Here is a 23,188-nt window from a genome sequence, read left to right on the forward strand (position 1 = left end):
ACTTGCAGGAGCGCACGGCATTATCATGATTTATAATGCTATGTGTCTCTGCATGGCCTTTTTTCCACAGAATCCTAGTGACATAAAGCTGTCAGTATGATTCTGTAGAAATAAGGTCAAGCAGAGGCACATAGCATTATAAATCATGATAATGCCGTGCGCTCCTGCATGTCCAGAGCAGAGGATCACACTCACACACGGAGCGTGATTCCCGCAATGGACTCGCTCGTGTGAAACAGCCCTAAGGCCTCATGCACACGACCGTTGTGTGCACCCGTGGCCGTTGTGCCGTTTTCCGTTTTTTTTCGCGGACCCATTGACTTTCAATGGGTCCGTGGAAAAATCGTTTTGCAGCCGCATCCGTGATCCGTGTTTCCTGGCCGTGAAAAAAATATGACCTGTCCTATTTTTTTCACGGTCAACGGTTCACGGACCCATTCAAGTCAATGGGTCCGTGAAAGAACACGGATGCACACAAGATTGGCATCCGTGTCCGTGATCCGTGGCCGTAGGTTAGTTTTTATACAGACGGATCCGAAGATCCGTCTGCATAAAGCTTTTTCAAAGCTGAGTTTTCACTTCGTGAAAACTCAGAACCGACAGTATATTCTAACACAGAAGCGTTCCCATGGTGATGGGGACGCTTCTAGTTAGAATACACTACAAACTGTGTACAAGACTGCCCCCTGCTGCCTGGCAGCACCCGATCTCTTACAGGGGGCCGTGATCAGCACAATTAACCCCTTCAGGTGCGGCACCTGAAAGGGTTAATTGTACTATCATATCCCCCTGTAAGAGATCAGGGCTGCCAGGCAGCAGGGGGCAGACCCCCCCCCCCCCCTCCCCAGTTTGAATATCATTGATGGCCAGTGAGGCCCCCCCCCCTCTATTGTAATAATTTGTTGGTAGCACAGTGTGCGCCCCCCATCGGCCCCCCCTCCCTCTATAGCATTAACAACATTGGTGGCCACCAATGTTGTTAATGCTATAGAGGGAGGGGGGGCGCACACTGTGCCACCAACGATTTATTACAATAGAGGGAGGAAGGGGGGGGGGGGCGCACACTGTGCCACCAACGATTTATTACAATAGAGGGAGGAAGGGGGGCCGATGGGGGGCGCACACTGTGCCACCAACGATTTATTACAATAGAGGGAGGAAGGGGGGGGGCGCACACTGTGCCACCAATGATATTTAAACTGGGGAGGGGGGGTCTGCCCCCTGCTGCCTGGCAGCCCTGACCTCTTACAGGGGGATATGATAGTACAATTAACCCCTTCAGGTGCGGCACTTGAGGGGTTAATTGTGCTGATCACGGCCCCCTGTAAGAGATCGGATGCTGCTAGGCAGCAGGGGGCAGTCATGTACACAGTTTGTAGTGTATTCTAACTAGAAGCGTCCCCATCACCATGGGAACGCCTCTGTGTTAGAATATACTGTCGGAAATTAGGTTTCACGATCTAACTCATATCCGACAGTATATTCTAACATAGAGGCGTTCCCATGGTGATGGGGACGCTTCAAGTTAAAATATACCATCGGATTGGAGGAAACTCAGATCCGATGGTATAAAAGGGACTCCAGACTTTACATTGAAAGTCAATGGGGACGGATCCGTTTGAAATGGCACCATATTGTGTCAACGTCAAACGGATCCGTCCCCATTGACTTGCATTGTAATTCAGGACGGATCCGTTTGGCTCCGCACGGCCAGGCGGACACCAAAACGACTTTTTTTTCATGTCCGTGGATCCTCCAAAAATCAAGGAAGACCCACGGACGAAAAAACGGTCACGGATCACGGACCTACGGACCCCGTTTTTGCGGACCGTGAAAAAAAACGTTCGTGTGCATGAGGCCTAAGTCTGAGAATATGGGAATTACAGTTCATCAACAACTATTTACTGGTTTTCTATCCATGTACCGTTCATTCTGAAGCTATTGCAGTGAGTATGGCACCTCCAAAATAATTTTCAAGGCTAGGTTCACATCTGCTGTGCTATTCAGTTTATCTGTTCCAGTATAGGAACTGAAAACTGCAGCAGTGTATCTGACATACAGGAGACCAACTGCCTCTAATGGGTTTCTATTATGGATTCTGGCATTCTGTTAGACAAAATACTGCCACGTGCAGCTTTTTCTGGAATCTGAGATGGCGGCTCCTGCTAGAACTTCCACTGCAGATGTGAACCTACCACAAGTTTACTGCCATGTAGGCTAGGTCCCCGAAACATAATCATACCTTTCTTGTGAAAATCCAGTCCTATAATCCAGAGAAATGCTTTCTTTTATTTTTATGCAAATAAGGTTTTTATTGCATCATTGGGACAGCTTCACCATTTGGTGCACCTGGATCCCCATACCATGGCCACTAGCTCTGAAATTTCAGGAACTGTCGGTTTTCACAAGAAAGGCATGGTTATGTTTCAGGTCACCTACTCAGCATGGTGGTACCCTATCTTTAAAGGGGTTGTCCTCTTTTTACTATTAATTACCTATCCTTGCTGCTACAATTGCTGCTGTGAGCAAGTAAACAGAGCAGAGAAGGCAGCGCTCATACGAGTGCTGCCTTCACTTCAAACAGCTGATTGTCCCCCTGGCCATGTGATATTGATGACCTATCCTGAGGTTAGGTCATCAAAGGTAAAAAGCGGACAACCTCTTTAACCTTTACATGTACAACAGAAGTCGGGTCTTTAAACATGGCGCCCACTCAGGAGCTGAGTGGACACCATAGCCACCAGGTTTCTGCTGTGTTAAACAGCCGGCACCCAGAGCTAATGTGATCCGCAATAACAATTATCACTAACATTTAACCCCTCACAATTGACCATGGCATCTGAGAGGCATTTTCCTGGGAGTGCTAACAAGTCGTACAGACTCCAAAATGGTATCAATAAAACTGCAGATTGCTTCACAAAAATTTGACCCCTGACTGACACAGTTCTGTAGACATAACCATAAAAATGTTATGGGGGTCAGAACGTGGAAATTCAAAGAGAAAAAAAATATTTTTTTAAAGCTTTTATGTCTTTTTAAATATTAAAACACAAGAAAAACTATAAAAATGTGGTATCTCCGCAATCATACTGACCTGGAGAATGATGGTAACAGGTCAGTCTTACCACATAAAAATGAAACCCATAAAACTACGTCAGAGTTGCGTATTTTTCCAATTCCACCCCATTTGGAATTTTTTCCAGCTTTCCACTACATTGTATACCATATTCAATGGCACCAATAGAAAGTGCAACTTGTTCTGCAAAAAACAAGCCCTCCTACGGCTATTTGAATGGAAAAATTTTAAAGTTATGGCTTTGGGAAGGCGGAGGTTAAAAAATGAAAACGTGAAAATGGAAAAACCACTGGGTCTTGAGGTTAATAGTAGATTGCGACACAAAATATGGCAACAGGTGAGAAACACTTTACAGATACAGAACTAATATATCATACTTAAACTTGCTGAGGGACCCAGTTATTTTTCTGCAGCTTGATCCATCACCTCCACAGACTCCACATTTGTCCAATTTCTTTGTGGAGTTTAATATATGATCACATCCAGCTTTGAAACACTGACCCTGCACACACACGGAGAGGCTGTCTGGCCAACACAGGGTACCATCCACTACCTGGAAGTAAGAAGACCAGATTATGAGTGAGAGAATGTATCGACACTCATTCATTGCTTAGCAGCTGAGCAAACTTTTTGGCCATTTTTCCTCTTAGGCTCAATTCACACCTGAGCGTTTTACAGCGCGTTCCTACGCGCTGTAAAACGCTCAACAAGGAGAAACCAATGCTTCCCTATGGGAATGGTTCTCACCTGGGCGTTTTACAGCGCGTACGATCGCGCTGTAAAACGCCCGACGCTCACACAAGTACAGGAGCGTTTTTTTGGGCGCTTGTCGCGCGTTCCCGTACATAGACTTTCGGGAACGCGCGACACTGTGTGCACACTTGTCTCTGTATGCGCGCTTGTAAACGTCCGTACAATCGCGCATACAGAGCGCTCCTTTCAGAACGCTCAGGTGTGAATTGAGCCTAAAGGACACCTCACAAAAATAGCAGTGATGTGTCCAACACTGAATAGTGATGTCAGAATGTTCTGCTCATGACACATTACTGATGTGAGCTGTAACCACGATCCAGTCAATGTCGCTTTTTATGTGCTCCATGTTCTGTACGTATAAATAACCGGATTTAATAAATAACCCCCTAAGCGCTTCTTCTGCGCCAACAGCCTTAATATTTTTAGCCATTTTACTAATTGATGGTGAAGGTCATATTCAAACATGTCAAAATGCCACAAAACATCAAATTTTTTAACTGACCTTGGACTGGAAAACTTTAAATTCACTCCCTCCTTGCGCTTGGCACATGAGCTTGCATCTATCCCGTGGAGACACACCAGAGTACTTAGGAATCCACTCTATGAGATTGCCATGCCTGTCCCTGGAGTTATATATTTCACACTGAATATCTCGGAAACTCTTCTCTAAAGATGAGAATTAGAAGATTTTAGAAAGTAAAGCCGCACAGGACATTGAGCAGCTGTCTGAGAACACTGAGGGATCAAGTGTGCTTAAACGGACACTAAACCTGCAGTCTCTCTGGCCTGTGATATCAGCGGTCCTTACCTCCTGGTGGACACTCCTGTGTGTTGCATGACTCATACTTGGCTCTCAAACCTTGACAATATTTGCCTCCATTTTGAGGTTGGGGGTCATTACACTCTCTATAGGAGAAACGAACACCTCCCCCACAGCTCCGGGAACATGCTCCCCATGGGCTCCAGCTGCCCCAGTTCCCATCCAAAGGCACCTGATACACACACAAAACAAAAGTGAGCTTTTACATATTTCGGGTTCGTAGGTAGAAAAAAAAACATGGGTCCATCAAGTTCAACATTTCTCAGGTCAATTATACAGAGTTGATTGAGGAATTAGAGCTTGGTTCTGTGTATCCCATAGTAATCCTAGCTTTCCTAGTGTTCTAAACAGCAAATCTCTGAAGTTTTGCTGAGATACACACCACATTCAGATACTGAGGCATATCTGTTCTGGAACCAGTAGATGCTGGGTTATAGCTCCTGTGGGAACCATATTGGCAGCCATATTGTTTTGTACCTTCTTCTTACTGGACCAATGTTAGATAAATGCTTATCAATCACTTTTGGACTGTCCGGTGATTGCAGGGAATAAATGACATCATGACACAAAGAAATGATTTGTTCTTTTCTATTGTATCATTGGGAATCAGTTGCAATTTTGTAGCTAGGACTTTACCTGAGGCTTTAGAACCTCTTCTTCTTCCTGGCAGACTCCATCCCAGCACACATGCTGCTCTCCACACGATGTTCCATCAGCCCATGGCAGGCTTCCATTCTTGGTGTGACAAACCAGCTCATCCTGCACTTTGCACCACAGCTGAGAACAGATGTCTTCTTGCCTGGTGTTAGGACAGTGTGAATACTGTTCCCCAAACACCTGACGACACTGGTTGTCCAAGTCGTAGCGAGCTGATGTTCCGGGTAGCTCCAGGGGGAGGTCGATAGAAGTTCCTGGAGCATCCAGCAGGCAGTTCCCTAATAAGGCAAAGAAAGAGATTTGGACTACATGCTATGGGCATCCACTATGATACTCACTCCTTCTCATGAATAAGGTTGCAGGTGCCATGTAACAAAGCTGATTGACAGTTTCCTGCTGGGAAATGCTTAGCAGATGCATCATTTATCTGCAGCAATACATGAAAAAAGTGCATCAATGTGAACCTAATCAAACCCCATAAATGTACATATTGGAGTATCATGCCTGTCTGAAGTAAAACACCCATCTTTGATATCACCTGTGCTGCCGGAGGATGCTCTTAATTTAGGGCAAGGCACATGCCTCATCATAAATTAGGCACATCCTCCAGCAGTCCGTGCGCCTAGATTGAAACCTACTTAAACCCCTGACTGAAAAGATTTCAATTGTTATTTACCCTGGAAACAGATGTAAATGTTGGTGAATTTGCTGTTGCCAATGAGCTTGAAACCTTCTACTCCCCACCCCACCCTCATCAGTCTCCAGTGACGAGGATGGTGTAAAACATTGCGTGTACCTAAATCTAGATGCAGGGTAATATAAAAAGTCTCACAATGAGGACATGCAACTTTTAATGCCAAAAACTGGCATAAGGGGCCGTGATAAATGACCCCCCACCCCCTTGTGTGACGAGGAACTTTGGGTGGCATCACATAATGTACAAGAAATGAATGACAATAATGACTTTTAGAGGGGTTTCCCAAAGAACTGATAACACAGTGTCTTGCTACTGGCAACCCAAGTGGCCATGTGTAATCTGAAGGGGAACTCAGAAGCAATGCTTCAACATCTCTGTCGCCCCACCAGAGGGCAAATGAAGTATTACATGATGACCAACTGAAGGATTTGTATATGATTAGAAGCATAACCACACAAGTCCACAAGTCATGTCCGGTACTGCAAGTTCATTGACGTGAACATGGCTGAGATACCACCAGGGAACAAGTGTGATGCTGTAAAGCAGAAAACAGACATGTTTTTCTAACCCCTTAAAATCAATGGGGGTCTTTGTAAATGACCCCCAACATGCTGTGTGTTTAATGTAGGGATGCACAGGGTCTTCCAAAGAGAGAAGCCCCTCTGTTAACACTCCTAATAATATCCTTGTACTGGAAAACTACAGGAACACTTACCAAACCAGTTGGTATGCTGATTATGTTGAGGTATACTTGCAAACATAGGCAAAGGGCACTTGTAAATCTATGGATATGTCTGACATAGACACTGAACGTGGTGTGAACAATGCCTTATAAAGCAGGTTTCATTCCACTTCCCTGCAGCTTTATCTCGTTTCATGATTTATATTAAAACCTGGAAAAAAAAGATAGACCACCTGCTCCATGGTCACATATCTGCAGCCCTGACAGATTTATGTGGTGGTGTGAGATGAGAACAGCCATACACTCTCCCCACCTTCTCCCTCCGGTGGGAGCAGCCAGGGACAAGACATCTTGATACAGAGACATGTTCCATCATCAATAAGGGCGCTTTCACATGTAGGCTTTAGTGACGTTTTTCTGCACATTTGCGTTTTGTTTAGTTTTTTTTTGCACTAGTTCTTTTTGTGGTTAAAACACCAACTCCGGATGTCAGCAGAAGGTGGGACATATGAAATGCAGGACACACAAGTCCTTTTTTTTGTACGGTCATATTTCTTAAAGGGGTTTTCCGAGACATTATAACTGATGACCTATCCTCAGTATCTAACTGGTGGAGGTCCGACACCCAGGTCAGCTGTTTAGGAAGGCACTGGCGCTCCTGTGAGAGCTGCTTACCAAGCACAGCGCCGTACATTGTATAACAGCTGAGCTTAGTATTGTACTCAGCCCCATTCATTTCAATTGGGACTGAGCTGCACCCAGGCCATATGAACGAGGACGTCACTGGTCTAGGAAAAGCAGAGAGAAGCCGCAGCGCTACTGCAAGCACCGATGCCTTCTCAAACAACTGATTGGCAGGGGTCCCGGGGGTCGGACCCTCACTGATCAGATACTGATGACCTATCCTGAGGATAGGTCATAAGTCTCGGAGGTACATCTACAGCAGTCTGTGTGCCTCGAGTGAAAATCTACTCCGGTCTTATGTTAGGAAATGACCTACACTGTATGCAAAAAAACAAACAAAACACAAAATCCATGCCAAAAAACGCAGATGGCACAAACTAATTCTTTGTACTTATTCTGACATTTTGTTACTGGTAAAAAAAAAATACAGAGCCAAATTCATGTGTGCAGATACCCTGAGAGCAGATTCCTTCCAGCGCTGTGCAGAGGATGTTGTTGCCCCCAGTATCTTGAATGCTGACATTTTCTCAAAACGTCTTTAGATCCAGGAGAAGAATGGATCTTACAATATACTTGTCTTTTCTTTAGGAGCCATACTGTATCTGCACCAAAAAACCCATTGCAGATTTGACGGCTGGGGCAGGTGAAGGTTACACCTTGGTTCTTACATTATACATGTTAGAGTAGGTGGTAATCAGTGACCAGTTCTCATCGTGAAGCTTTTTCTAGGTCAATCTGAAGACATATCTGAGTTTGGATCATAAAAGAACCTGTCTCACATTACTGCCTCATAAATTACACGCTAATCTCATACCTTACTGTTCAACCACAAGAAAACAGTTTAGGGTACTTTCACACTTGCGGCAGAGGATTCCGGCAGGCTCCGGAATTTTGGACGGAGAAAAAACCGTAGCATGCTGCGGTATTATCTCCGTTCTGAAAAGGCAAAAAGACTGAACTGAAGACATCCTGAACGGATTACTCTCCATTCAGAATGCATTAGGATAAAACTGATCAGTTCTTTTCCGGTATTGAGCCCCTAGGACGGAACTCTATGCCGGAAAAGAAAAACGTTAGTGTGAAAGTACCCTTACGAAGTAGAGAAAGACAGTAGAGAAAATGTCACTCATAACCAGAGCAGCCGGTCATTGGTATGGTGAATATCACTTATTATTTTAGAGACTTCCAAGCTGTTTTCTAAGCATTGCAAAGGGTGAAATCTGCACCTATTATCAGCAGAAACTATTGATATGCTTCGGATTTCAAAATCCACATAGCAGGTCAATTTCCGCATGGAAAATATATGCAAAGTGGATATTATTTTTGTCAAATCTCATTCACTTTGTTGGTACTGTATTACACTGTAGTTTTTACGAAAAAGCGGGCACAACATGTGCAGGTACCCTAAGGCAATCTACTGTGTATGGTGACTTCCTGACAAACCTTCACATACTCTCTGACCCACCAAAACCAAGACACAGCCAATAGGGGTTGTCACCCAGCTTTTCACACACCTGCATAATAGGGTACAGTTTATCACTGTAAACAATGCATCTACTGTGTATGGCAGGAGTAATTGGCGGGAACTATAATGGCGCCATACATATTATCTGTAGCAGGCTGCAGAGGCTTCTTACCGTGACCACTGTCAAAGAATTCTGTAAGGTGCATGGCACTGCACGGGGACCATGGCATGGACTTGTTCAGCTGCAGGAACAGAGGAGCCATCAAGTGGTGCCTATCTAGGTCGCCAAACACCTTCCTGCAGTTGTTAGAGTTGTCATGTGGAATGCTGAGGACATGAGCTGAGAAAAGGCAAGAAACAAGTAGTTACTTGAGCATTTATCTCCTAACTATATCTAATTATCTTTCTATGAATGGCATGTTCTATCTATGTCTATCTATCTATCTATCTATCTATCTATCTATCTATCTATCTATCTATCTATCTATCTATCTCTATATGTCTTTCTATCTATCTCTCTATTTATCTATCTATGTCTATCTATCTATCTATCTATCTATCTATCTATCTCTGTATGTCTATCTATCTATCTATCTATCTATCTATTTATCTATGGGTCTATCTATCTATCTTCCATCTAACATTGCCAAAGCAAATGGTAAATATTGGAATAAAATAAAGTAATGAAGGATAGTGATAAATGTAGATAAATGTAGATTAGAGGTTGGAGAATCCACGCATATAATATTTTATATTATGTATACCTATAGTTTGTATGTATAGTACAGGGTTGGGATATATTCAATGGTAGTATCATATATTACATAGCGTATTATATGCAGAGCTGAGGAGCACAAGATGCACCAGGGAGTGTCCGAGCAAGGGAAGAGTGGGAGCAACGTAGTCAAAGTAACTGATACTCAGCCTTTGCTGATATTTTGGAGATTGCTATCAGACCCCAAGAACAGTTTGCAGCAGAATGAATAGAACATCAGTTGGAGCTGGATCAATAAACCTAACTTTAGTCTATCTCTGTCTCTGTCTGTCTATTCTATTCTATCCATCCATACTGTAGAATATAAAATATGACATGAAAGTATTGAATATACCAAGTTCATGGGCTAGGGTGTAGGCAGCTTGCAGTCCATCATCTTCAATCACTGAGCAACTCTTGCTTGGCTCACACACTGTTCCGATATCAGCCACCCCCAGTGTATCGCAGCTGTCATGTCCGCAAAAATCCTACCACATAAGAACACAACAGTCAGCACCAACCACCTGAAGAGCACCTCACAGAAGACATGACCCTTGGGTCAGTATCATAAGTATGTGGTTACATAACATCCATTAGCTTCCTGCAGGGTCAATGCAGAAGGATATATCAAAATTTGACAATTCCTGCAACAAATCAACCAATAATTATCTGTGATCCAGATAATGACCAATTGTGGCTAGATGTTTAGTTTGTCGGATTTAAAGCAAGCCGGCTGATATGTCTAGCTGCAATACAGCCTGAGATATTCCAGGATGAAGCAGTCAACCCCTCTTCAATCGACTGTGATTTCAGCTAGTGTGTAAGAACAGGGGGCAGTTAGTGGGTAATTACAGCTAGATGCTTATATTATCAGCTTTAAAACAAGTCCTGGCTAAAATCTCTTGCTCCCATACAGCCTGAGGTATACCACTATGATGCAGCCCACCTTCAGCCGTCTGCAATGTCAGCTAGCATGGAGGAGGAGGGGGACAGTAGAGGAGGAGCTGACAGGATGCAGGGAGAAGAGGACACAGATCCTCCTCTCTCCCTGTATAACAGTACATGATCCGGGGGGGGGGGGGGGTGGAGGTAACATAAACTTCTTTGCATGTTATCAATCCCTCCATCAATCAGTCTTTTTATCCAGAAAAGGAGAATGAAGATGTGTTTGTACATCTCCTCACCCTTCTGTGCCTACTTAGTCCGTTTATTGACATCATGAACCAGAAGTTTACCAGAGTCCTGCTGACAGCTTCAAATAATAAAACATTCACATCACACATACACAAACATCAATAAAGTTTATAGTTTATATTGTCCCTATCCTGTAAATGTACAGATTGCTTCTCTAGCAATGCCCTTTACAAGCTACTGTAGTAGCGATGATTATTACTAGAGAGAAATATCTAATATATATCTGACAGATGGAAAAGATTTCAATCAGTAAGAAAATAAATATTTGCTCAATTTCAATTAGTTTTACAAAAAAAGTCTGACCACTTTTCAAGTGAATGTAATTTGGGTGGCTTTTTGTTCCTATATTATGAACCTGGACCTCTTACAGTTCATCAGAACCACCTATGGCAGTGATGGCTAACCTCCGGCACTCCAGCTGTGGTGAAACTACAACTCCCAGCATGCTCCATTCATTTCTACGGAGTTCTGAGAACAGCCAAGCACGTGTGCATCTTGGGAATCATGGTTTTACTACAGCTGGAGTTCCGAAAGTTAGCCACCACAGACCTATGGTATCAAACTTTTATCTCATGAACCGCTGGAGGTTCAGGTGTTGTGTCTATCATATAGGCGTTATAAAGCACCTCATTAAACCCATCTAAAAACAGGGTACTTTCACACTAGCGTTTTTCTTTTCCAGCATAGAGTTCCGTCACAGGGGCTCTATACCGGAAAATAACTGATCAGGCATATCCCCATGTATTCTGAATGGAGAGTAATCCGTTCAGGATGCATCAGGATGTCTTCAGTTCAGTCATTTTGACTGATCAGGCAAAAGAGAAAACCGCAGCATGCTACGGTTTTATCTACGGCAAAAAAAACTGAAGACTTGCCTGAATGCCTGCATTTTTTCCCATAGGAATGTATTAGTGCCGGATCCGGCATTCAAAATTCCGGAATTTTGCGCAGACCGAAAAAAAGGTGAAAAACGTAAATGCCGGATCCATTTTGCCGGATGACACCGGAAAGACGGATCCGGCATTTCAATGCATTTTTTTGACTGATCAGGCATTTCTAAGACTGATCATGATCCTGATCAGTCTTACTAATGCCATCAGTTGTCATACGTTTTGCCGGCGAGGGAACTGCTTGCCGGATCACTCTGCCGCAAGTGTGAAAGTAGCCTAAGTTAATGCATATTAGGTTTAGGGATTTATAAAAAGCATTCATATACTATATAATTCCCAATACTTACATGCAAATGTTGTTTGATACATTGCTGCTATTTTTGCATTTTTTATGTTATACATTATGTTATACATGAATTCCTCACATCTACAGTATGTTGCAGAGTATAATGCATTTGAATAAGGACTCTGCTAGAGTACGCATATAGTTGCATATTTCAATTTTTGCTTGTAAGCACTGTTTGCTGAAAAGTTACTTGGAGGTGGTTGTGTGTATTATTTACATGATTCTTCATGATTTTATTTATTCAAGCGGTTGCTGGATACCCTCTTTTCTTGCGTCTTGTCATATATTAAGTGCATCCTCCAGTGGCGCAGGGGATATCAAAGACTGGTGTAAAACGTTGGTCTTTGGTAAATGACCCCCATTGTCTCCATATAATACTAACAACACATATGTCATATATCTGATTGTTTATGTGGAGTGCAGCCTACATTATACAGGCTGCACTTCCCATTCTCTAAAGAGACGCATTAGGGTACTTTCACACTAGTGTTTTTCTTTTCCGGCGCTGAGTTCCGTCCTAGCGGCTCAAATCCGGAAAAGAACTGATCAGTTTTATCCCCATGCATTCTGAATGGAGAGCAATCCGTTCAGGATGCATCAGGATGTCTTCAGTTCAGTCTTTTTGACTGATCAGGCTTTTCAGAAAACCGTAGCATGTTGTATTTTTACCTCCGGCCAAAAATCCGGAACACTTTGACTGAACGCCGGATCCGGACTTTTTCCCATTGACTTGCATTAATGCCGGATCCGGCGCCGTGTGTTCCGTCAAACCAGATCCGGCTTTTGCATGTTAAACATAAAAGAAGTGGGAAAAAAAAGTTAATGTCCATAAATGGCGGATCCGTTTTTTCCAATGCATTTTTTCATTGTGATCAAAATCCTGATCAGGATTCAAATGTAATCAGTTTTCCCACGTTTTTCCGGATCCGGCGGGCAGTTCCGGCAACGGAATTGCACGCTGGATTCAATCAACGCTAGTGTGAAAGTAGCCTTAGTGAACATATTACAGGGGTCTGTTCAGACTCTGCAGATTCTACTGGCAATCTTTCTGGAGCCTCACAGCCATTGAGGGACAAACACCAGAGTAATATAAAAGTGATTGCTATTGAGAGAGTTAACAAACCCCAGTGAGGAAGTGATTGGAGGAAATTGCTTCTCGCACGCGAGGCATTTTGGATCTTCAACTTATGGTATTAATCAAAGATCAGACTTGCTGAACTGTTATCAATTATATGATGATCATGCCAATGTCTCCTGTTTATACTTTCTTGTTTACTCCTTGAACGTTATGTTATTTGCTATGAAACCCGGCGATATTAATCTAGCACTTGATTAAGTGGGTGGCCCTGTGGAGGTGGAGCCATGTTTGGAGTGATTTTTTTAAATTGTGTTCAAAGGGGAAGATATCAAGACTGGCGTATCCGTATACCAGTCTTGATCTCCCTGAGCTGGCATGAGATGCCTCTAATTTATTAAGAGGCAGAAGCCTCTTAACAAATCAAGTGCATCTTTGTCCTGCTGTGCGCCAGAAACTGAAGTCTTCCGCTACTTTCTGGCAAAAGTTATAGTAAATGTGGCAGGTGGCGTGAAGTCCCACCCTTCCCATTAATCCCCATTTTCTCTGCACTTCGGAAACGTGTCAAGAAGCCTAAAAAGTTGCAAATTTTGGTGCAAATATGGAGTGCGCCATAACTTATGACTTCATTAAGACATAGCAACGGCATATAATAAATGTCCCTCAGTGTCTATTTATTTGTAGGCATTCGCCATCACATTTATGCTACGACTAAGGCTCCATTCACACCTCCGCAAATTTGTCCGCATTCGTTCCGCAATTTTGCGGAACGGGTGCAGACCCATTCATTTTCTATGGGGACGGAATGGATGCGGACAGCACACAGTGTGCTGCCAGCATCCGCATTTGCGAAGCACGGCCCCGATCTTCAGGTCCGCAGCTCCGCAAAAGATAGAACATGTCCTATTCTTGTCCGCAGCTTGCGGACAAGAATAGGCATTTCTATAGGGGTGCTGGGCGGGTGTGTTGCGGATCCGCAATTTGCGGGTCCGCAACACACCACGGATGTGTGAATGGAGCCTAAGGACTGAAGTAAGTCTGAAACCCATCAGCGTTAGACCTCTTGCACACGACCGCATGGCTTTTTCTGTATTTTTGCGTTCCGTTTTTTCATGGATCCGTTTTTCTGTTTTTTTGTTTCAGTAGTGTTTCTGCTTCCGTTCCGTTTTGCCGTTCCGTTTGGTTTCCGTTTGTGATCCGATTTTTGCGGCTCGCAAACGGAAACGGAAGCATACAATAATGTTTAAACAGTAGGTACATAAAAGAAATTGGGCTGGGAATAAAATTTTCAATAGATGGTTCCGCAAAAACGGAATGGATACGGAAGAAATATGGATGCATTCAGTTTTTTTGTAGACCTATTGACTTGAATGGAGCCATGGATCGTTATTTGCGGGCAATAATAGGATAAGTTCTATCTTTCAGCGGAACAGAAATACGTAAACGGAATGCATATGGAGTACATTTAGTTTTTTTTGCGGAACCATTGAAATGAATGGTTCCGCATACGGACCACAAACGGAATCCGCGAAAACGGAACGGAAACAGGAAAAAAAACGTTTGTGTGCAAGATGCCTTATCTTGATGTGCACACCATGTTTTTAATTTTTTTTCTATAAATAACTCTTACATGATTTTATTTATTCCTGCAGTTGCTGGATAACATCTTTTCTGCAAGAGGATATACCTAATTTATGACTATGCCTGCACCTCATCATAAATTAAGCGCATCCTTCAGCAGTTCAGGGGATATCTAAGAACGGCGTAAAACACCAGTCTTTGATAAACGACCCCCACTGCCTCCATATAATACTAATAAAATGTGTAAATCCTCATATTGCACTCTATTTGTTTTGCTTTGCAAGAGTTGAAGTATATTTGTCCGCCAGGCCACCCTACAGTGCGCCATAACCTGTGTACAGCATTGAAATAGGAAGTTCTGAAACTTGAAAGCAAAGCTGCTATGGAGGTGACTGGAGCAGTATACGTAATGTAACTTAGGCCTCATGCACACGACCATATGTATTTTGCGGTCCGCACCAAACGGATCCCCAAAAAATACAGATGACGTCCGTGTGCATTCCGTATTTTGCGGAACGGAACAGCTGGCCCTTAACAGAACAGTAGTATCCTTGTCCATAATTTGGACAATAATAGGACATGTTCTATTTTTTTGCAGAATGGAAATACAGACATATGTCAACGGAATGCACACGGAGTAACTTCCATTTTTTTGGCGGACCCATTGAAGTGAATGGTTCCGCATACAGTCCGCAAAAAAAACGGAATGGACACGGAAAGAAAATACATTCGTGTGCATGAGCTCTAAGAATCAGTAAAGCAAGTAAGACTACTTTCACACTTGTGTTTTTGCCTGATCTGGCGGGGATCAGCAAAACCGCTTCCGTTACTGATAATACAACCATCTGCACCTGTTATGAACGGATCCGGTTGTATTATCTTTAACATTGCCAAAACTGATCCGTCATTAACTCCATTGAAAGTCAAAGGGGGACGGATCTGTTTTCTATTGTGTCTGAGAAAACGGATCCGTCCCCATTGACTTGCATTGTGGTCCATGCCAGATCTGTTTTGCTCAGCATCCCATGACGAAAAGAAAACAGTAGCATGCTGCAGTTTGCTCTGTAGTATCGGAACGCAACCAAACGGAATGGAATGCATTTTGGAGCACTCCGTTCTGTTCAGTTACGTTTTGTCCCCATTGACAATGAATGGGGACAAAATGGAAGCGTTTTTCTCCGGTATTGAGATCCTATGACGGATCTCAATACCGGAAAATAGAAACGCAAGTGTGAAAGTAGCCTTAAAGGGAACCTGTCACCTCCTAAATGCATTTAAACCCGCCAGCAGTACCTCAATTCTGCTTCGTTTTTCCGAAGTCTCGCGCATGCGCGGTGCCCTCTGTTGTAAAATAGAGGGCACCGCGCATGCGCGAGACTTCGGAAAGCAAAGCCGAATTGCGGGCTGTCACTCAAGGGCAAGAGGAGGTATGGTTACCTTGACTTGAAGCAAGGAGGCCGCTGCCCCCTTGACTTCAAGCTGACCGGCAAATTAGCACGGACGGAGGATAAAAGATCGTTTTCTGACCTTAGGCAGCATCTGACTGCAGGATGAAAAGTCTGATTAGTATCACACTACAGGCTACCCTGAGGTACTGCTGGCAGGTTTACATGCATTTAGGAGGTGACGGGTTCCCTTTAATTATAAAGCAAAATTTGGGCCATTCCCTACCATTCCATAATGAATCTGGAATAAACTACGTCTCTTGGGCAGACTACTCTGATTTTCAAATTTGACAAGCAATTATACATTTGGTGCATTTCACCACTAAAATGCTGCATGTCATTCACTTATTTATTTTTTTACATCGAACCTGGCATAAAATGTGGGCCATAGACTGTACCCTTTGGGTACACGTACCACAGCTGAAGAACCCTGGGAATATGTGATCCTTCAGGGCTGGACTTTTGATTTGGTTGTCACTCCATCTGCATGCATGCTGCCTACAGGAAATATTCAGTCTATGAGACACCGTTTCCCCTTGTGGCTGTACAAAGGTTGTAACTAGAGAAGCCAGGAATAGCTGCGAGAGATATTTATGGGAAGAGGTGTCGTACTCTAGATGCTCAGACATTAGGAAGTGTCATTTCAAGGGGTCACAGACCTGTCGGGTGATGAGGATCGCTGTGTCATAGTGATCCGGGTGACGGTCACTGGCCGGGTTGTAACTTTGCTGCCACTTGCAGAAGTTGCGTAGGATGAGGCCTCCATTGTCTGAGACCTCAGGACCCAAGTCCTCATCTTGAGCTATCAACACCTTCACCACTACCAGGTTGACAAAGTTCTTCAAGCTGGGGTGCTTGTAGATCCGAGCAGCCACAGACATCAGAGTCAAGAGATGAAGCTGGAACGGGACAGGAGATTGTTAGTGAAACAGAAGTAATAATACAGCAGGAAGATGCCACCATTGCATGCATCTTGTGTGCGATGGAAGTAGATGCACATCATTTCATTTGTACCAATACCTAGAATCTCTATATATTGGTTGCTCTAATTATCTTGGATTAAACTGGAGTTAGATCAGTTCTGATGCTCCACTCACGTTCAGAGCTGCAATTATAATTTTACTGACTTCTAAACTCCAACGAACCCTTTCTGGTTCGGTGTCTGCCTGCTATATCCCCCAGAATATAGTGCTGCAGATAACTATAGGAGTCCACTGGACTAAACAAAGGAGATCAACTACAACTTTTATTCTTATATCGGACACAACAATAAAATTCATGCACAATAAGATGTAAAATGGTAATTAAATTTTACTGTAATCAAAAGTCAGTCAACAGGAGTGGGAGAGTGCTATATTAATAACATATACTTATAGACAAGATGATTTCGGTTCCGACCTAAACCTACAAAGTACCTGACGCGTTATAAAGGGGTTCACAATAATAACCTACAAACCATGTGTCACGTGTACACTGAATCAGTCATACGTGCATCACCGAAATCAAACTTTATTGACTTGTACTGACAAAGTGCATTGCTCACGAAAAACGTTAATCCCAACCCAGGTTTAGATACCAATATATTGTATAGGATCCTATTACACATTATAGCGGTCCTAGGAGAGCTTGGCGTGTCCTACAGGACATAGATTGTCAGTGCAATATATGAAGTCAGCATTCACCTTAACACATAGCCGCTAAAAGAGTTTATGAAATGGCGCACACAGTTCTTCAGCACTTTAACATTTGCTCCAAAATCTGCACAGTATAGAAGCACACCATAAATAATATGAATATACAGACGGATGATGATAATGTAATACCCCAGAGTGGCATTACTACCTCTTTTATACCCCCACTATCTTGGTTGGTGCAGCAAGTGTCATTTCATATATATTTACTGTCATTTCCTGCAATGTGTATATGTATTTCCTTGTAAAACAATGTTAACATGTAATGTGCCTGGTTCACCAGCAGGTGGCAGAAACATTGGCAGAGAGTTAGTTTCGATGGAGAGGAACCTTCTGGTTCCATTCCAGCCCACTTTAAAGAGGGAGGAGTTTTAGTGTTAGTGAGTAGTCTAGCCTACCCTCCTCAGGGAGAGGTTGTGTGTTGGCCAGCAGAGCTCTGTCTTCTCTGCTGTGCCCAGGGGCCCTGCCTCTAAAGCCTACACGGTTGCTTGTCCCCTCCAGGGCTTGCACTGCCTTCATCCAAGCTGAAGCTAGAGCTTGAGGTACTCAAAGCCAGGACAAGAAGTTCCTAGGACTAAAGATAAAGAGACTACAGCAAAACTAAGTTCCAGCAGAAGAGGAGAAGTTCCTATTTAAACCAGCTAACATAGCATAGCTGAGACAGAGCTACCGCATAGCAGTGCTGAGAATGTTGCAGAAGTGTTTGCCTGCCAAAGTTAAGCCAATACCTGCTGATGACCAAGATACCGTTTGGAAACTGTTTGGATTACCGGTTTATGCCAAGCAAAGCTGTGTTCTACGTTATTACAAGTCTAGACTCAATTATTCCTTCATTATCCAAGTTATTCATCCCTTTTGCACTTGCTTCGGACTACACCACGTCTGGGATCTAGGGATATCCAGGTAGAAGCACCGTGACACGTGCATACAACATCTACAGAGACATTGTAGGCCACTCTACACCACTCTGGCAATCCTACCCCAGGTACCAACACTACCATCTACAAAGGGGACTCCATGTCCTCGTTGCTTAGCTGCAACTGGCGTCACGTTTACTTGCTCTATAAGAGGGACATATTTTGTAGAAACCCAGACGCTGGCAGTGGGCTGCTGCAATAGTGTTCAATGGGCACTTTCTGGAGAAAGAGAAGAATTTAGTCCTACTATGCACCCCCTCTACAGAGAACAGGTAAGGGAGAGATCACATCACTGTTATTTTCTGTTCTTCTGATCTATAAAAACAGAAAAATAAAGCCAAAAACGGTTCCTGTGCATCAGTTATACTCATTTGGCATCCATTGGAGCCATTTATGTCTAAAATCCATTTTTTTTTAATGGAAAAAAAAAAAGTTCTGCATGCATTACCTTTTTTGTCAAAAAATGGATCTCAGACAAATGTTTATAACTGATACACACGATCCTTCTTTTTACAGGATCAATTTTTTTGTTCTTTATTTGACTATTCTGACGGATCAGGAGAACAGAAAAATAACGGTGATGTAAACTCTCCCTAAGGGCTCATACACACGAACATAATGGCTCTGTGCCCGTATTGCAGACTGCAAACCCATTGACTTGAATGGCTCCGTGATCCTCAAGATACGGCCAAAGATGGGACATGTCCTATCTTTTGTGGAGCAGAGGCATGGATCGGAAACCCACGGAAACACTACAAAGCGCTTCTGTGGACTTGAGGCTCTGTGCCTCAGCACTGCAAAAGATTAGACTTGCCCTATCTTGTGGAAGGTGGATCCATTCAGGTCAATGGGCCCGCATGTGCAGCACGGAGTGCACACAGTCAGCGCCCATGCATTGCGGACCGCTCTTTGCAGTCCGCAGCACAGGCCTGGAACCCTTACGTTTGTGTGAACGAGCCCTAACATTGATGTACCCAGTAAATGGAGCTGTCATGTTTCCTCTGTAAAGCTGATCACTGCCAGGCTAGTCTTTCCATATTTGCCCAGCAGTGATAGAGTTAAGTGCCAGGACAGAAGCCAAGAGCTTTGACCTACCTTGCCACCCACTAGCCTTGCTATAACATTTCCCACAGAGCTGCAATAGAAAGAGGGAGGGAGGACTACTTTGGTCATAAAGGAGCCTTCTGGGGTGGTCGGCCCACTGTGTCTGGGAACTGCCTGACTCTGAAACTATAGACGCACAGGTAGGGGGTGGGACGCCATAAAGGAAGACCAAGCAGTTCACTGGAAGCTTTGTTATGGGATTAAAGGAAACTTTTGGAAGCCAATTTTCTGGAGTGATCTGTGATGACAAATCTTTTTTATTCCCTTTAAATGGCTACATGGTGCTATAATTTTAATACGCCTGACTAGGGAAATCAGTCACCGAGGATACGGGGCAATAAATATATCCACCAAGTACTTTGTCCCTTCAGTGATAACACTATAAGGGCTCATGCACACGGCCCACAATCAGTGGGTCCGCAATACACTGGCACCACCCATGCGCTCCCCGCATCACAGATGCGGACCCATTCACTTGAATGGGTCTGCAATTCGAGAGATGCGCTGCGGAATGGAGGCACGGATCGGAATGCACTACTTTTTTGCGGTGCGGACAGTCGGATGCGGATGGCGGACCCCATTCAAGTGAACGGGTCCTCGATCCGTATGCGGCGGCCCCAGGGTCAGTGCCCGTGCATTGTGGACCACAATTTGAGGTCCACAGCACGGTCCCGGCCAGTCGTCTGCATCCACATGAAGAAAAAAAAACGGCCATTAAAAACGGAAGCGCTGTTGATTTTTCAAGGCCATTTTGCATCAGTGTGTGGATCCATTTTCTGGCTGTGTATCCGTTACATTAAAAACTAATGCATTTCATTGGATTTTTAGTTAACCCCTGCAGTGCCCTCAGTATAACTAATGCCCCCTATAGTGCCCCCAGTATAACTAATGCACCCCTTTGTGCCCCCAGTAGTTATAATGGCCCCTAATAAAGATATTGCCCCCCTAATGCCCCCAGTAGTTATAATAACCCCCAAATGCCATAAAAACCACAACGCCGTTTTTTGAGCGGATAAGGACAGGAACACACACCGTGTTCTGTCCGCGTCCGTATGTCTGCTCTGTGGAACCCACACAAAAATAGAACATGTACTATACTTGTCTGTTTTACAGACAAGGATAGGACTGTTCTGTAGATGAAAGGACGTTCCATACTGCAAAATGCACAATGCACACCGCCAGAATCCGTGTTTTGCAGTTTGCAGGTTGTGTGCATGAGCCCTTACTATGACCACAGCTGTAATGTGTATAAGCATCACCACCCGAATATTTCCTTCATCTCTCTAATGTCACATTTGATTATTGTTTTCCAAGTAAAATTCATATAAAAAGCATGACTCTACACTACACACTTCTGTTGCAATAGTGTTTATTGAGTTTTTCATTTCAAACGGTTAAAGAAAGTCCATTACAGTTTGATTTGTTACAGTGTCAAGCAGAATACCATTATAATCAGGTAATCAAAGGAGAATATACGTTCCAATATAATACAATTATTCTGATAACATTATTTTGTGTAAAGCATCATCCTATTCTTTATTGTGCTTTAATGAAGCCACCTTCTAGTTGGTGCTTGGAGCCCGCTTCGTGTGGCCAAAAAGTATTGTGTACTGCATGTAAAGTGTAGAAGAAAAAATAAACTGATATATGAGGACAGAGATGAAATCAACAAAAAGATGGGTAACTAGAGAGAACTTAGAAAACCTATTTAGGTCCCCGAGGCTACACGAACGTTGTTTGTTTCTGTGTCTGTTCCGTTTTTTTTGCGGATAGGATGCGAACCCATTCATTTCAATGGGTCCGCAAAAAATGCGGACAGAACACCGTGTGCTTTCCGCATCAATATGTCCGTTCCGTAGTCCCACAAAAAAAATAGAACCTGTCCTATTCTTGTCCGTTTTAGGCATTGTTACAATGGATCTGCAGAAAAAAAAAAGGATGGCATACGGATGTCATCCGTTTTTTTTTTGCGGACTGCAAAACACATACGGTCATGTGCATGTAGCACGGAAAAAATGTGCATCACAACCTAATTTAGCTGTCTAAGGGGTCATGCACACAAACGTATTTTCTTTCCTTTTCCGTTCCTTTTTTTTGCGGACAGTATGCAGAACCATTTACTTCAGTGGGTCCGCAAAAACAACAGAAGGTACTCCGTGTGCATTCCATTTCCGTATTTCCGTTCCGCAAAAAAGTAGTGCATGTCCTATTATTGTCCGCAAATCACGGTCCGAGGCCCCATTCAAGTTAAGGGGTCCGCAAAAAATACGGAACGCACATGGAACACATCCGTATGTCATCCATATTTCATCCATATTTTGGGGATCCATACTGTAGAAATGCTATACCCAGCCCATATTGCTCATGCGTTTGGTGATTAATAAGTTACTGTTTCCGTTTCCGATCCGCAAAAAACGGATCGCCTATGGAAACCATACGGATATGTTTTGTGGAATAACGGGAGAGAAAAAAAAAACGTCAGATACAGAACAACAGATCCGTGAAAAACAGACCGCAAAACAACAACGGTCATGTGCATGAGCCCTAATAATGAGAAGTACCTCGATGAAGACCATGGTGTCCAATTTTTTTGTGTATTTATTAAGTGTATTGTTGCTTCTGGCAATCATTTTTACACTACACACTTCTACCCCGCTCAGCTAGCGCTGTCATGATAGAGCAGCGTCCGTTGTGAGGGGAAGTGTTATTTCCTTCCTAACTGCCAGATGTGATACATCAGCGACCGCACAGTATGAGCTCTGACCACATGAAGTAAAGCACCATAAGCCGGTCTGCCCAAGGGGAATTACAGATGCAGGGAGCAATTTCAGAAACACTGCAATACGTAACAGGTGTCTGGAGCAGAGCAGCGGACACCCCTTGGGGGAAATTTATCAAAACTGGTGAAAAGGAAAACTAGCTTAGTTGCCGATAGCAACCAATCAGATTTCACCTTTCATTTTTCAGAGCTCCTTTGGAAAATGAAAGGTGGAATCTGATTGGTTGCTAGGGCCAACTAAACCAGCTTTCCTTTACACCAGTTTTGATAAATCTCCCCTTTTATCTCCTTTCCCAGTCAGCTTTTTACGCCGGTCTTTGATAGCTCCTGCACTGCCAGTGGATGCATCTGATTTATGACAAGGCTAAGGCCTCATCATAAATTAGGTGCCTCTCCGGCAGTTCGTATGCCTGGGGGCACATTTGCTAAAGTGTTTGCGCCTGTTTTTAGTCTAAAAAATTATCCTTTAGTAGTAACCTTTACTACTGAAATTGCGCCTGTTTTGGAGGCTATTTAGATTTTTTTGACTAATTCTGAAGTTTTCTAACTTTTGTGACTTTTTTCAAACCTATTTATGT

The 23,188-nt window shown here is 43.5% G+C and overlaps 1 protein-coding gene across 1 annotated transcript in view; it reads right to left on the reverse strand.

Moving 5' to 3' along the window:
* Nucleotides 1-23,188, reverse strand: part of ADAMTS8 (ADAM metallopeptidase with thrombospondin type 1 motif 8) — a 43,129-nt gene that overhangs the window by 3,296 nt on the left and 16,645 nt on the right. Inside the window, exons 2-8 of the mRNA XM_040432149.1 lie at nucleotides 16,779-17,018; nucleotides 9,944-10,076; nucleotides 9,007-9,174; nucleotides 5,286-5,584; nucleotides 4,638-4,821; nucleotides 4,332-4,495; nucleotides 3,454-3,629 (exon numbers count right to left, since the gene is read on the reverse strand). Of these exons, the coding sequence (XP_040288083.1) occupies nucleotides 3,454-3,629; nucleotides 4,332-4,495; nucleotides 4,638-4,821; nucleotides 5,286-5,584; nucleotides 9,007-9,174; nucleotides 9,944-10,076; nucleotides 16,779-17,018 (1,364 nt within the window). The remainder of the gene's footprint in view (nucleotides 1-3,453; nucleotides 3,630-4,331; nucleotides 4,496-4,637; nucleotides 4,822-5,285; nucleotides 5,585-9,006; nucleotides 9,175-9,943; nucleotides 10,077-16,778; nucleotides 17,019-23,188) is intronic.

This window comes from Bufo bufo, chromosome 1, assembly GCF_905171765.1.
Source record: "Bufo bufo chromosome 1, aBufBuf1.1, whole genome shotgun sequence".
Taxonomy (NCBI): Eukaryota; Metazoa; Chordata; class Amphibia; order Anura; family Bufonidae; genus Bufo; species Bufo bufo.